At 56.8% G+C, this 15878-nt stretch overlaps 1 protein-coding gene across 3 annotated transcripts; it reads left to right on the top strand.

The window, feature by feature from the left end:
• Positions 1–8433: 8433 nt before the first annotated feature.
• Positions 8434–15769, top strand: Hmga1 (high mobility group AT-hook 1). 3 transcript variants are annotated; one of them, XM_008840137.3, is made up of 6 exons: positions 8434–8580; positions 8841–8954; positions 11562–11740; positions 13114–13197; positions 13742–13792; positions 14651–15769. In XM_008840137.3, exons 3-6 carry the CDS (start codon positions 11606–11608, stop codon positions 14702–14704), a joined length of 324 nt encoding a protein of 107 aa, XP_008838359.1. In that variant the 5' UTR covers positions 8434–8580; positions 8841–8954; positions 11562–11605; the 3' UTR covers positions 14705–15769. The 3 variants fall into 3 exon arrangements, with proteins under 3 accessions (XP_008838359.1, XP_008838360.1, XP_029422791.1); XM_008840138.3 differs by having other exon boundaries at positions 8437–8580; positions 11562–11707; XM_029566931.1 differs by lacking the exon at positions 8434–8580 and adding an exon at positions 8688–8706.
• The last annotated feature ends 109 nt before the right edge of the window (positions 15770–15878 follow it).

Genomic DNA, 15878 nt, shown 5'->3' with positions numbered 1-15878 from the left:
TGAACTCAGAGATCTGCCTGTCTCTGCCTCCCGAGTGCTGGGATTAAAGGCCACCACGCCCAGCTTTTTTGCTTTTTAAAAAAAGATTTATTTATGCCAGGCATGGTGGCGCACGCCTTTAATCCCAGCACTTGGGAGGCAGAGGCAGGTGTATCTCTGTGAGTTCAAGGCCAGCCTGGTCTACAGTCAGGCCAGCTAGGGCTACAGGGAGACCCTGTCTTGAAAACACCAGAACAAAAGCTCTTACATAGCCAAGGCTGGCCTTGAACTTGCTGCATAGCCGAAGATGACTTTGAATTCCTGATTCTCCCGCCTCCACTGCCCAAGTGCTGGTATTGCAGGTGTGTACCAGCATACTACCAGTGGGAGCAATACCCTCGGAGGTCAGAAGGGCATTGGATTCCCTGGAAATGGAGTTGCTGACAGGTATAAGCTGGTATGTGAGTGCTGGGAACCAACCTCTGGTCCCCTGCCAGACCAGTCAGTACTCTTAACCACTGAGCCATCTCTCGAGCCCTGTTGGTTTTTTTTTGGACACATGGTCCTATTACGAAGTTCTGGCCTCAGACTTGCCACAGTCCTCCTGCCTCAGCCTCCTAAGTGCTGGGATTCCAAGTGTGTGGCACCATGCCTGGCTAAATGTTTGATAGCCACATTAAAATATCAAAAACAGATGAAAGTACCTGAAATAACACATTCTAGGATCAGGGATTTGGCATGGCAAGGAAAGAACTGACTAGAAGCAACTGACCTAGAGACTTTGTCTTGGAGTAGCCCCTGTCCAGGAGAGGCAAGGGATCACAGTACTGGGGGTGTGGGGGTAGTGAAGCCTGACTAGGCATGCCGGCCAGGATGAAAGAGGCAGGGAGCACAGACCTACAGAAACCTGGAGTCCCACAGAGCTACAGGCTTTGGCAAGCCCCTTGCTGGGCCGATTTCCTCTCCTGGGTGGGTACAATGAGGTACCCAGGAGATGTGTCCCCCCACCCACCCATCCCCCTGCTGCAGCAGGACCCAGGCTGTCCCATCCTTCCCACCCACAGCACTGATGATCCCCAAAGGTAGCCCAGCCCCTGACCCCACCCTGGGCCTCACACCCGTTTTCATCCTTTGCTATAGTGAGATATTTAACTCCAGCCTTGGTCTCACTCAACATGTAATAAGTGAGTGCTCTGAGTTTTGGGGGAAAGGCAGAACACTACAGATCTCTAGGGAAGTCCCCCTCTTAAGATGAAAGCTGTGTGGGTGGGCACATCAGATGGCAACCTTACCAAGTCCCTTTGAGAACCTGCCCTGTCCCTCAGGGGTAGACCTTCTGAGAGGCAACCCATCTCCACTGTGGGCTGACACAGAAGCAAGTCCTTACTAAACCAGGTCTGCTAACAGGGGGGACCCTTGGACATCAACACCCAGCCCCTTCCTGGGGGCCCCCGAGTTCAGGGCTGAGGTTGCTGCCAGGCTGGGGGGTGGGGGATGGGAACAAGCCCTGCAGGACAGGGACAAAGGCAAAGAGCACACAGGCGCACTCCTTACCCAGGCCTGGGAACTGGCAGAGCACCCTGGATGGTGACCCAGAAACCTGGCTCTCAGCAGCTCCTGCCTGGCACAGGCCACAGGAATGGGAGTGGCTGGCTGCTGTCAGCAGGGCAGCCTCACCAGTCTGTCCCTAGCAACCCCATCCTAGATGCTTCTCAGCAGGGCCAGTCTTCTCCAGACCTGCAGTGTGGGTTACCCCCAGGACATTCATACCAGGCTAGTCTAGCTCAGCTGGTTCCTGAGCTATGGTAGTATGGCCAGGTTCCTTGAAAGGAGCAAAGAGCCTGCCTACCCAACTTCACTAAAGGCTAGGTTCTGGAAGCTACCCTGACCTTGGGATTCACCGGGTGGGATAAGGCCTGAGATGGAGGCCAGGGTGGTGGGAAGGTGGCATAGCTAGGCCCTCCCTGCCCCCATCTCCAAGCCAGGTTCCAGCCGGTTAGCAAAGCTCCTGCCCCATCAGAGCTCCTGCCAGTGACCGCCTCCCCTCTCCAACATATCTCCCCTCCCCCAGCTACCCACTTCCTTCACCCCTCCTCCAGTCCTAAAGCTCCCATTCATTCACCCATCCATTCACCAAACTTTCACTCAGCCAAGGCCGCCCTAGGCCTGGTGGGGGTCCTGCTGGGGTAAAGGGGAAGAAAACAAAGCCCTGGGGTCTCTGACAAATCTCCTACAGGGTGCTCCTCACCCCCTAATCCCAGACCTGGTGGCCCCAACCTCTGCCTCCACCCAGCTCAGTTCCCAACACCTCCAGGACTTTGGTCCATTGGGTGGATCTGCACTCTGGCCCCAGCACCCATGTGCTTCTGAGAGCACACTGGCAGTGTCCTTCTTGTCCAGCCCTAACATAGAGACCCCAGGACTATCTTGTCAGACCAAAAGAAAGGTTCAGAGTGAAGATTCAGGGTGGCCTGGAGTCCCCAGTCTAGGTAGTAGGCCATATGTGACACGTACTGGGTAGCCAGTACCCCTACAGAGACAGAAGGCACCAGGCTCAGGGGAGGAATGGTTCTTCCAACAGCCATGAAGGACTGCCTGTGGTGGTCACTGTTCCTTCTGCTTCCCAGGACAATACCACTCCTCCCCACCCCACATGTTACAGAGCAGGCAAGAAGCAAGAAACAAGACCACACGTACATCACCTGAAACCCTAGGGCCTCTTTCCAAATGGGCGTCACATGTGTGGAAGCAGGGGGCTAAAGATACAGCATTTGAGACAACATCCTCAGAGCTGTGGACTTCCAGGCCTGAGTGGATGGACTTTGGGGTGGATGCTGGCAGTTCCTTGGACCAAAGGGAAATTATTTGATCTTCACAATGTGAAGGTCTCACACTGGCCCAGCTTACCTGGAATGCTGGCGAGCTGCCCCCCCCACCCCCCGCGCCCACCAAACAACCTGGTCAATCCTTGCCTCTGCTAAAGGACCATGGGGGGGGGGTTGTCAGGTGGCCGCCAGCTCCTGAACACTAAGAGAAACAGCATTGTCTCAGGACTGGTACTGGAGGATGACATAAGAGGTAGTAAGCTGGAAACAGAGAACATTTGCCTTTGGAGGGCGCAGAGGGGCCCTGTCATCTGTGTCCGGCTGGGCCACCCTGCCACCCCATGGCAGTTACTTGGAAACTTCTGTAGATAAAGGGATAACACTTTGATCAACCATCTTTCAACATTTTTTTTAGTCTGAACACTATACAGGGCCCTGGGGATACCCCAGAAACCACAGACAACACAATCCTGGAACCTATAGGAGCCAGCACTCCAGCCAAGGGGCCCAGAGACCAGTACACAGACCACTTACTGATGATGGTTAAATACTCTCATGGGATGTTAAAAATTCATGTGTTGGGGCTGGAAAGACAGCTCAGTAGTTAAGAGTATTTGCTGCTCGTCTAGAGGACCTGAGATCGATACCCTGCCCCCATGTCAGGTGGCTCACGACCACCTGTAACTACAGCTCCAGGGGATCCAATACCTTCTTCTGGCTTCATTGGGCACTCACACGTGTCTCTCTCTCTCTCTCTCTCTCTCTCTCTCTCTCTCACACACACACACACACACAGATCTTTAAAAAAATCATGTCTTATAGACAAAAATATATGAAAGGAGAGATGGAGGGAGGGAACAGGGAACAACAGGGGCATAATCAGTATAGACAAACTGTGCTGGTCAGAAACCCAAAAGCAGTGAGCAGGCAAGCCCTGAAGCACATGACAGTGAGAAGAGCCAGTGCAAAGGCCCTGAGGTGAGCACCAGACTGGCAGGTCTGATGGGACAGGGCAATTACCTGACTTTGCCGGCCTTTGTAAGAACACTGGTTTTGGTCTGGGATGAGAGCCTTCTCTAGAGGCTTCCTTCCCCTTTCCCCCCAGGGGTTTTGAGCAGAGAATGGCTTTGCATTTCAGGTAGGAAGAGATTTAGCATAGGTGCTTTACAAAACTGTTGGAAAACTGGAGGAGCCAGATCCTGGGGCAGGGAGGTAGGAGGTCCCATTAGAATGGTAGGACTTTGGTCAGGGATAGGAGAGCTGGTGGCCATCATGCCTACCTACATCCTGACCCCACAACACTGGTTAATTGGAGTGGGGATCCTGCAGAACCCCATGTCTCCACAGCTCAGCTACAGAACAGAATCCCCTCCCCTCATTTCCCCATCTAAGTGTCTCTCTTTGTTGAGACTTAACTCACATCCAAAGCAGTAGCTTCAAAGGTGTGGGGAGAACGGGGCTGAATGCCAGCCTACCATGTCTGTCCCCTTGGCAGACATCTTGTCTGTACCTGCCTGCTTCCTCTGCCTTCTGGACACCCTACCCAGGTCCTAGGTCCCCGCCCTGTGCCTCTCCAGTGTGCTGGGATTGCCTGTGTACCTGTCTTGTCCCCCTACCCATCCACCCAATGTAAACCCCTTGAGGACAGGAATGGAGTTCCCTGAGGCTGGTGCTGCTGCTGCTGATGGCTGGAGGGATTTATGTAGCCGGGCTAGGAGGTACAGGAAGGCGTGGAAAGAGAAAGCAACCTAGATCTATAGGTCTGGGGGAGGAACACCACTCACTGCTAGGAGAAAACAACATACGTTCTGTATCGGAATAGGCTGCGTTTGCTGGGGATCCAGCCAGCCGTGTGTGCATGTGCGTATACGTGTGTGTGCATGTGTGTGTAGGAGATTGTGGGTATAGCCCATAGCAGAGAGGCAGAGATGAGCTACCTCCTTTCACTTGACAGTTTTTCCCTCGAAAGTTGGAACAGGAAGAGGCCCTCCTCCCAACGTAGCCTGCCAGGCTTCCTGGCAGCAGAGCTTGTGGTCAGCAGGGCCTGGAGGCCAGAGCCTGCCAGAGGACCAGATGCACTGGAGCTGGGTGACTCTATCAGACAGTGGGCAAGAGCCTTGTGCCAGGGTGGCCCTGTTACTGGCTGTCATGGCATGGGTCCTGGTTAGTATGGGCAGGAGCAGAGCCAGGATTGTGTGCCAGGGTAACCCTTCCTGTGGCTGGTGTGGGTCAGTCCTGGCTGGTTTGAGTCAGGTCAGGTTGATGCCCGTTGTCTACTCAAAGCTATTAATAGTGTCTGTGTCCCTCTGCAGTGTCCCATGTGTCTGCTGAAGCCCAGCACACATCTCCTGTGATCTAGCAATTCCTCTCCCAGGCAAGCACCCAACAGAAATTTGCAGATCTCTCCCCAAAACATTGCAAAACATGCATGGCAGCACTCTGCAATATCCCAAACCAGTAACTATCCAGATGCCCCCCATCACCTTTTTTTGAGACAGAGCCTCTCTCTCCAGCTAACCTGAAACTTTCTATGTAGACCAAGCTGGCCCCGAACTCACAGAGCTCTGCCTGCCCCTGCCTCCCAACTGCTGGGATTAAAGGTGTGCACCATCACACCTAGCCAGACTTGTTTACTGCTCTAGCTGCAAGTGACACAGTAAGGGTTCACTCTGTAAAAATCACTCGGCAGAACACTTAAGGAGTTTTCTCTTTGAGTAGGTCCCACCATGCTCAGGTTGTTTGTTTTTTTTTAAAGTGTAGGAATCAAACCCCAGGCATACATACTATTGAGCCATACCTTTTAAAAGTATCCTGCTTTGAACAGGTTAGACAATTATCTTTTACCCCTCCATCTGGTAAAAGATGGCCCCACACACAGAATCAGCATGCTCTACCACAGTGCCCTTCCAAGGACTGGCCACAAACTAGATGGAACTATCCATGCCAGCGCTGTCATGTATTCTAACTGATGAACCCAAGAGTCAGCTGTCCTGGAACACAGCTGACCTGACCTTGCTTCCTGGACACCCCTGTTGAGGCATCACTACATTATCCCGAGGAAACTGTAAGCCTACAATGGCTCCCTCCCCATGCCTGGTGTCCACTCACACACCAAATCCCAGGAGGGCCTGCTCAAGCCTCTCACCAGCGCCTCTCTGACCGCTCCCTGTAGGATCCACTTCAGTCTTCAAACACCTACCGCCAAGCCGGGCGTGGTAGCACACGCCTATAGTCCCAGGGCTTGGGAGCAGAGGCCGGCGGATCTCTGTGAGTTCAAGGCCAGCCTGGTCTACATAGTGAGTTCCAGGCCAGCTGGGGCTACAGGGAGACCCTGCTTCAAAAAGACAAAACCACCCCACCCCCAGTCCCAAACGGTCAACGTGCACAGAACTTTGTTCACGCACTGCACATCGAAACCTTGTACTCACAAGGTTTTCAACCTCATGCGTGTTCCCGAAAGGTGAGGCAGTGTCTTTGTCCTGCTATGGACTTCCTACCATTTCACTCCCTCCCTTCCGCTTAGAAGTCATGCCTACGAAACGAAATAAAGTGACCCAGGGCATGTGCAACCGTAGAGAATGGAGTTCTGTGTACAGGGTCAGTGGATAGTTGTATTTCAAAGGGTGTGGGTAGGCCAGGTGGACAAGGCACTATATTTGCCTAGGAATTTATTTATACCTGCTTCTCTCAGAGAGGGTTTGAGGTGGCTTACAAAAAAAAAAAAAGAAAAAAACAAGTGGGTGAGGAAATCAGGACAAAGTGAAAATAAAGAGTAGAAAATTAGATCACGCCAGATCCCTACAAGAGGTCCAAGAAGTTCGCTAAGTTTTCTCAAAACCCCTTCAAGGATGGCCAACATGTTACAGGCTTTCCAGGAGGAAGGGTCACACCTACCTTGGGGGCAAAGGGACCCTTTCCACATCTCGAACGCCACAGCCAGGGCCTGGTGGCCTGTCCAGGGCTGAGGAAGGCATGCGGCTGTGGAGGCCTAGGCTGCTGGCAAAGGGCGGTGGGGAGATGGGCTGGTGGCAGAGGCCTGTACGATGGGGAGATGGGCTGGTGGCAGAGGCCTGTAAAATGGGGAGATGGGCTGGTGGGCGAGGAAGCCTCACTCCTCCACTCATCCCTGGGAAGGTCCCCGAGCTCGTAGTAACTTGGTGCCCCTTCAGCCAACTCCGCTCCCGGGGCACAAAGATGGAGAAGGGCGCAGCGCGATTCCACCCCGCCCCGCCCCCACCGCGGCTGCAGACAAAGGGGCAGCCGCCCCTCCCCCAGGCTGCCCGGGCGTCTGCGACTCGCCCTCCACCCAGGCCTGAGAGAGGAAGTCACGGAGGGTCGGCCCCGGTGACTAGTCAGGAGCTGAGGGTCACCTGGACCTGGGTGGGGAAGCGGCTCCGGGCCCACAGCCAACCCAGACCTCCCGCGCCTTCCTGCCGCGCCCCGCCCCCACCGCGAGCACGTGCTGCCCCGAGCCCAGGGCGCCATCCCGCGGCCCGTGCTCCCCACCCCCACCGGAAACATTCCTGAGGCATTCCTGAAACTCGGAGGCACGCCCCCCCTCCCCAGCTCTCACCCCGCCTCCAGCCGGGCCCCACGTCCCCCCTCCACCGCCCTCACGCCCCTCGAGGAGGGGGCTGGGCCCCGGCCTCGGCTGACCGGGGAGGAAGAAGGGGAGCAAAAATGTGAGTCACAGTGGTGTGTCACCGGGCGCGCATTGCAATTCCCTGCATCACGGGAGGTGTGGAAGGCTTCCCCTGGGACCGGGCGCGGGGAGGTGCGCAAAGGGCCTGCAGGGCGCGCCCCTCCCCACCGCCCTGCCCTGCGCGCCATCTTCCCACTTTGGCTTCCTCCTTCGGGCGTGCATGCAACAAGTCTTTGTTGGGCCAGGCCTAGCGCGCGAAAACTCGGCCCCTGCCCTCAGGGCGCTTCCTGGAGGCTTGCGGCCCACCTGGAGCCATTTCAATAAGTCACTTCCGAGCGGGGGGTGGGGGGATGCCAGGACCAGAGTGGGACCACGTGCATCCCAAACACCCCGGGTCACCTCCAGGCTCCTCCCTCCGGTTTGTACCTGCGAACGAGCCAATCATCGTGCGCCTCGCTCAAACACTACACCTGGGTGGATGGCTGTTAGCATGTTTAAACCTTTGGGATTTGCTCAACTTTCTCGACCTGTGTCCAAGCGGGCGCAGCCTCTTACAGGTGGGACGTGAGATGCGCGTGGCTGTCACCTGCGTGCCTAGGGGCGAGATCAAAGAGCGCCGTCTAGATGAGCTAAGGAGGCGTCTATGTAGGCCTCAGAAGGGTGCACCTGGCGCGCCCGCGCGTGGACAACCCACGGACACGGACCTCCCACATGCGGCCTGCGGAGAGGGGCTGGCCCACGTGCCCCCGCAGCCCTCAAGGTCCCTCGAGGTGTGTCCCCGGGAAAAGACCTCAGGTGCTGGGCGAGCATCTCCACTGCGCAGGCTCCCCGAATGCCCACCAGGGGGACTACTGCGGAGTGGGCCGTCGGCGCGCGTACCCGCGCAGGCCTCGCGTGCGGCCTCCCCATCGTCTGCACTCTCCACGCGCGGCGGCGACCGGCGGGCGGCCGCCCTTTTAAATCCCCGGGTTCATTTGCATGGCCCCGCCCCCCGGTGACAAGGCTGGCGCGGGCGGGCCCGTCCCCCCTGCCCCTGGGTCGCTCTTTTTAAGCTCCCCTGAGCCGGGGCTGCGCTCCTCTAATTGGGACTCCGAGCCGGGGCTATTTCTGGCGCTGGCGCAACTCCAAGAAGGCGTGAGTTCGGCGCTGCTCCGGTGGCTTCTTCTCCCCCCATATCCTTAATTTAATTAAATTATTTATTTATTGAGGCCGTGCACGGGCCGTGCCCAGCTTCCTGCCCCTCGCCATCCTCCGGGGGAGGTGGGGATCGTTCTGTGTCGCTCCCCACCACCCCCACCCCCGGCTGGAAGCTGTGACATATATACCCAGTGGGGGCCTGGGCGGCGAGCACGCGGCGTGGGTCTCAGCGCCTCTGCCCTCTCTCCCGGTTTCAGATCCGCATTCGCGACCAGCGGCGGCGGCGGCAGAGCCAGGCCGGTCCTCTGCGTCCAGCACCGTCGCTCCCGGCAGCCGCGAGCGCGCACCGCAGGCCGGCGTCCGAGCGCGCGGTGAGTAGTTCTTGGGGCTCCGCGGCAGCGGCCGTACACCCGGGGGTGGAGAGGGAGCCTCCCCGCGCTCTCCGCTCGCCGCCCCGGGGCTGCAGCGCGCGCCGCCCGCCTTTATTCCCAGGCCCCGGGCTGTGCGGGCCGCGGGGGTTGGGGAGGCCGCACGGGGGCTCGGGGACGGCCGGCAGAGCCCGCGGGAAGGACGGCCGCGATCTCGCGACCCGGGCCCGAGGGCGCATCGCCGAGGGGCTGCTGGGACCCCGCGAAGGCGCACGGTGGGGGAGGGGGCGCGCGGCTGCGGCGAGCGCGACTTGTGCACCCGGCGGAGCCCGTGCACCTCGCGCTCGCCGAGGCCGCTCCCGGGGAGCGCGGCCGGAGAAGGGAGGGGAGCGGGCTGCGGCGCGCTGGGCGGTGGGGGTGCGCCCCCCCGCAGCTCGGGGAAGTTCTAGAACTCAGGCGGAGGGCCCGGGCCCCCCCTCCCCGACATTCCGCTCTGGCCCTGCTCGGCCTTGGGCTTGGCTCCTCGGTAGACGAGGCCGGCTGGTTGGGGCCTGGGTTTCGGGGTGCTGCACCCAGAACCCCACCTCTGGCCCTGCCTGTGCGCCTCTTGTGCCCCCGGGGCCCGGCCTGCCCTCCGCCCCCACAAACTGGTTTCTCTGCTTTGCTGGGTTCTGTCGGAACTAGTCCCCTGGACTCCCCGTTTCTGTTTTTTCATTTTCCTTTAAACTGGGGTTTTATTTTTTGGGGAGGAAGAGGGGGGTTCTTCTTCGAACGCGCACCAGGTTTCATGGCTCCAAGGCGGGCTTGGGTGCCCCCTCTGGCAGGAAGTAGGGCCGGGCGCACCCGCGTGGTGGTGCATGTGGTCCGGGTGCGCTGTTTCCCGCGCCTACGGGGCCTGCGCCCCTCCCCCCTCGTTCTAGCTTCCAGATACCGGCCTGTAACCGCCAGGCTCGGACCCTGACACAGAGTCCTCCTGGGACTATAGTAAGGGGCGGCTTGCAGGAGGAGTACCCAGGAACCTCCATCTTTAAGATCAGGCTGCTGTGTGACCTTGGGCCACTCATCAGCCTTCTCTGAGCTACTTTTTAAACAAAAAAAAGAGGAGCTGCCAGAATATCTTTCCTGCGGTCATTCCTGCAGAATTCCTTAGGCTTTGGAGGGCCACATTGTCAGTAACGTGTGAGGAGCCAGGTTGGAGGCCCAGCTGTTAGTGGGTTTTGGGCCCTAAATGTAGCTTCCAAAGGTAGGCCCCTCTGACCTTCTGAAACAGGTTGGAAGAGGGGAAGGAGCATTTTCTAGGCCTCAACTGGACAAGACCTTCATTCAGTTGGTGGGGTCTCAGCTGAGAGGAGAGGAGCAGGTGGATTAAAGGGGGTCCCTAAGAGCAAGAAGTAGCGGGGGAGGCACCAGATGGCCTAACACTTTCTAGGGAGATTGGCCAGGAGCCCCAGGCATGCTGAGCACATGTTCTCTGGGATTGGGTCTTCTCCCCACCCCCCATGAGCCACCTCACAAGGGCCCCCAACAGAACTCAATGTGAGGTCAGTACTCATTTAGTTGATTAATTTTGATGTTTGGTTTGAAGGGGACCTGTGGTGTAGTGAAAGAGTCTAATCATTCCTGCCTGTAATTAGAGAACAGACCAAGCCACTAATGACTGAACAGGCCCAGTTGCCAGCTACCCTGTTTAAGGGGTCTCTTAAGTCTGAAATACTGTAATAGAATAATTACCAAAGGCCAGTTGACTGGAGGGTCCCTAGATGCATGAAAATTAGGTGCCTTTTAAGACTTTTAAAAATCACGTTTCCCAAAAAATGTGTGTCTGTCATTGGGCTGAAATTAGCAATTGCCTCAAAAGTCTGAAAAGGGGAAGAAAGTTACCTTGCAGTGGTTGGGCCCCATTTGCATGTGAGTTTCTTTAAGAGGATCTGGAGGGGGCATTGAGGCAGGCTGTCTTGTCCCCCCACCTTTTCACTGATGGAGATGGACAGACTGTTGAACGGTCCCTAAGTACAGGTTACAGGCCCTCTATACAGCCCTGGATCCCACAAAGATATTAAGGAGGATTCACCTAGCTCTGGAGTTAGGGGGTCTGGAAGCTTTTAGGGTAAGGCCTCCCTGTCTCCCATGTGGCCCCAACTTGGCCAAGGGCACCCACAGCTCCTTTTCATTGTCCCCATCTTTGGATTTAGGAATGTGCTCAGCAGAGGCCCGCGAGTGTGATGGCTTTGGACCTTTGTTGGGTTGTCAGGCTTGTACATGCTAGTTGTCCTCTCTGGATGCCTGGAAGGGCTTAAATGCCAGAGGCAGTAGCTGATGGATGGGGTGTTCATAGTATGGGACAGACCCCTCTCAATTTGCCCCATGGCTGCCTCACCTGTGTACCCCAGGCCTGGACAGCATAACAAAGAGTCCTACTGAAATATGAGGAAGTGATTAGAGCCAACGGCCCTGCCCCACCCTGGCAGTATGCTGGAGGTGGTTAGAACTCCCTCCGTCCTGGAGGGGGCTTCCTGGTACCACTGCCCTGTTGCTGGGGGTAGTAAGGGGTAGGAAGTAGCCAAAGCACCTTGTTTTAACTGACCCCACCGTTTGTTTTTTTTCTCCCAGCATCCCAGCTGCCACTCCTCACCAGCTCCATAGAGAGGAGGAAGATGAGCGAGTCAGGCTCGAAGTCCAGCCAGCCCTTGGCCTCTAAGCAAGAAAAGGATGGAACCGAGAAGCGAGGCCGGGGCAGGCCACGCAAGCAGCCTCCGGTGAGTCCTGGGACAGCGCTGGTAGGGAGTCAGGTGCGTGTCAAGAGCCTTGCCTCCATTTCACCCTTTTGGGCTAGGGAGGTGCATGGTACCTCAGGGTGTGGATAAGCATGGAGGGGCACAGAGCTGTTCTCAGAAGTGCATGTGTCCTCCCACTCCATGCTCAGCAAAAATGGGTGTTCAAGGTGGGTTCTGAAACCCAGCAAGGGCCTGGTGTTCATGGTGGTAGCCATCCACTCTCCTGCTAGCCAGAATCACAGTAGAGCCAGGTATGGGGTGCAGGCCTGTGATCCAGCATTTGGAGGCAGGATCAGGAGTTCGAGGAAGGCGGGAACCCTGTCTCAAAGTCTTCAACTTTTTTGTTGCTGTGTGCAGGATGAATCCGAGGCCCTAAGGCGAGGTAGGCGAGTACGTTCCCGTTGACCTATAGCTGTACCCAGCCTTAAACACACATGACTCTCGTTGAGTGACTGCCAGTGTTTCCCATATTAATTGACCATTTAGTGTGACCCTATGTCCTGGAAAGTGTTTCTGGGCCAGTGTGTGTTAGAGTAGTCCTGCGAGTTTGTAGTCCAAGTCGTCTGTTCGTTCCCCTTGCTCTGTAAATGGACATTGAAGCCCCTCAAGGTCTCCTGGGGGTGGGATGGGGTGGCTGCCACCGAGGCATCCTGGGGAGTGTGGGCTAACAGACATGGTCTCTCAGCTCTGCTCTATATTGTTGACCTAAGTAGGTGTCTGTTGGTACCCCTGTGGAGGTACAGGATGTGTCCCCACCAGGTTTGAGTCTTCAGCTACAGAAATTTGATGGGTGGTGGAATTGAGCTGCTGCCTCCAGATCAAGGGTAGGGGACTTACTTAGCACCTGTACCCAGCACCCTGTGCTGCCCACCCACCCCTGCCTGAAGGCTAGTGTGCCTCTGTTGCCCAGGTCCCTTTTGTAATGAGGCTTTTGGTCCTGAGACACTATCTCACATTGTAGCCCAGGCTGGCCTTCAGCTCCTCGCCTCAGCCTCCCAGGTGCTGAGATTACAAGTGTGACCTTGTGTACAGTGTTTCAGAACTCTTCTGACCAGGACTAATGAAAAGGCCAGCAGCGAAGTACAGCTAAGATCTGGGAGCATTTATCTCCTGGGGGGCCGTCCTCCAGTGTAGGACATGTGAGGGCATGGGCAGCTCGGTTAATCTAACTTCTGTGACAACTGCCAGGTGCTAAGTCTTTCACCATCTACAGGTTAGGGAACTGAGGTATTAAGGACTTTGCACAAGAATGAAGCAGAATCGGGGTTTGAGCAGGGCCACCTAGCAGTGTTTTTCAGACCTAAGGGAATTGTAAGAGGGTCTTGACCCTGATGGTCAGGCAGGCCCAGAGTCCTTGCTTACGCCTGTGCACTCATGTGTCTTTGCAGAAGGAGCCCAGCGAAGTGCCGACCCCTAAGAGACCTCGGGGCCGACCAAAGGGGAGCAAAAATAAGGGCGCCACCAAGACCCGGGTGAGGCTCGACGGCACAAGGCCTCACTGAGTGGGTGATGGAGGGGTTGCTGTAGGTCTCTGCTAAGTGGAAATTGGGGTAATGAGGTCTGAATTTTAGAGCTTTGGTCCTGTCTACAACAATAGGGAAACCAGGTTAGAAAGCTTCCCTGGTCAGACAGGAAGGTGGGGATAGTAAATGACCGTGACCAGCTCCAGGCTGAGAACCATCAGTCACCTTCATAGGCCTGGGGGTCCCTAGGGCCTGGAGGGGTGAGACAAGCCAGGAGGGCCCAAGTCACAGTGAAAGTTGTCTTGTTTTTTACTTTTTTAAAGATACGACTCACATCCTCTGAGTCACTGGGGAGTAGGGGGGTTGGTGTGTATGTATGTTGGGTGGGGGGCAAGTGTGGCTGGCCAGTCATCAGCACCTGGACTGGGGCCTGCTGGTGTAGGGGTTCTGGGCTGCCCTGAGCAGAAGTAGGTAGCCAGTCCCATACCTCCCACACATGGGACTTTGGTGTTCAACACTGTAAACTTTGGGTATGTTGTCTCTGACCTTCTAGAAAACGACCACAGCTCCAGGAAGGAAACCAAGGGGCAGACCCAAAAAACTGGTAGGTGTTCTTCCTACTTGCCTTGGGGGTGGGGGTTGCCAGGAGGATCAGGGATTCAAGGTCATCCTCTGCTACATAAGACCCTGTCTCAAGAAAGGAACAGGATGTGCCTGTCATGGAAGGAAGGGCAGGAGGTCTGGGCAAGGTCTTACCTGGTCAAAATTGTCTTCTCTCTGAAGGGAAGTAGTGAGGTATCTAGGGTCCTCAAGGGGTGGCAGGGGGCTGGAACATAGTGTGGTCCCCACCACCCCTGGTGGGGAGGTGGGAAGCTTGCCCCTAATAATAGCCTGGGTCTGCAGCAATCTCCTGCTGTGCTCCTGGCCCTTTCATCACCCTTCCCTTCATTCCATGAGCCAGTACTTGGTGGAGGGGTTAGGGGCGATGCTGGCTGGGCCCCCGGGGTGAGTAACAGGAAACAAGTTGTTTTGGAGTTTGCCTGGCACAGGGGCTGTGGGGCCCTGTGGTATCCCAACATTCCCGCCCAGTGAGTGAGCGAGCCCCTGCCACATACACTTTTCTCCCCACCCCACTGGGCTCACAGGGTCAGTCCTGGGCCACCCCAGGCCTGCTTGTCACCACCTGCCCACCTAGGACCTCCCTGTTTGCCTCTCTTGTCGCCTCCCTAGAGAGCCTGCCACTTCCGCGGGGGCCTGGGCCAGGGGCCTGGGCCAAGCTGTGTGAGAGCTGTGTGTGTGGGGTTTTCTTCCATTTAAATCCTTTTTATGAATGAAAGCAGCGTGGAGGCTGCTGAGTCACCCACACACTCAGCCCTGACTCATCCTCCTTCTGGTGAGCCTGGGAGTGCAGGGGGGCAGTGGGTGGAGGAGGGCCAGGCCCAGAGCTGCTCTTACCCCACAGGAGAAGGAGGAAGAAGAAGGCATCTCACAGGAATCCTCAGAGGAGGAGCAGTGACCGTGCAGTGCCGCCTGCTCCCTGGCCAGCAAGGAGCAGCTTTCCCCTGGGACTGGACGCTCGGATCCCAGGCCCCTTCCTGCCCCCACCGCACACTACCACACCAGCTGCAGGCTCTGCGGCACCTCCCCACCCCTGTGCTCCTGGGGAGCAGGTCTTCTGGCTTAGTCTGGTGCCCTCCCCACAAGCACACTTGCCCTCTTCCCGACAAGGCTAACATCCCATGTAGCCGCAGCCTGTCCTGCTGCATTCCTCCCTTGGGCTCTTGGTTTGGGGGCCCCTTCTGCCCTCCTGCTGTTCCTGGGAGCACCCCCTGGCCTTAAGGGGCCCCAGCCCCATCTCATTCTCACAAGACCCATTGGCTGAGCTGGCCACAACAGCAGGTACAGCCAGTGCAGGGCATGCTTAGGTCCCAGGATGCCCCCAACCAAACTGTCACCAGTGGGACTGTCAGCCACTTCCACCCCACCTTACCTAGTTCCCGCACTAGGTGGGACGAGCACCTTGGGCTATAGGAAGTAGTGTGGCAGGTGTGGGCTGCACCCATCATGCCCTTACCTGGGATCTGGTACCTAGCTAAGTGACAGATGGACCTGAGACAGGCTGGGAGGCTCCCTTCCCTCCAGTGGGGCACTAACAGAGCTAGCCCTGCCCCCCTCCCCACCCCCCAAGGTTCTGGTTCATCTTTTCCTCTGTTCACAAACTACCTCTGGACAGTTGTGTTTGTTTTTTGTTCAATGTTCATTCTTAGACACCCACCATTGCTGCTACCAGCGCCAAACGTTCATCCTCACCCCCTCCCCTGCATTCTCCTCCCCTCAGATACACTAGGGGAAGGGGGGCACAGCAGGCCGGGTTACTGACCACCCCAGGGAAAGTGGGGCCTTACCCCTTGGATGCTGCAGCAGAGTGAGGAGGGGGACCCATTCTGATTGGAAAGGGTGTAGAAGTCACCTCCCCTGCTTCTGGGGTGGGGTGGTGGCTGTTGGTCCCAGCCTGGGGTTCCCCCTCTGGTTTCCTATTTGCAGTTACTTGAATAAAAAAAATAGCCTTTTCTGGACTGAATTTCTGCTGTGTGTCCCCAGACTGGTTTGGGGGTGGTGGTGGTGAGGTGTACTAGTAGGAATCTTGCCCTATGCAGGAGAAAGGGTTGGATGTGGTGGGGTAATGAACC

This window comes from Nannospalax galili, unplaced genomic scaffold (assembly GCF_000622305.1).
Source record: "Nannospalax galili isolate Female #2095 unplaced genomic scaffold, S.galili_v1.0 scaffold538, whole genome shotgun sequence".
Taxonomy (NCBI): Eukaryota; Metazoa; Chordata; class Mammalia; order Rodentia; family Spalacidae; genus Nannospalax; species Nannospalax galili.
The sequence above is the reverse complement of the archived record's forward strand: the minus strand, read 5'-3'. Positions and strand labels throughout refer to the sequence as shown.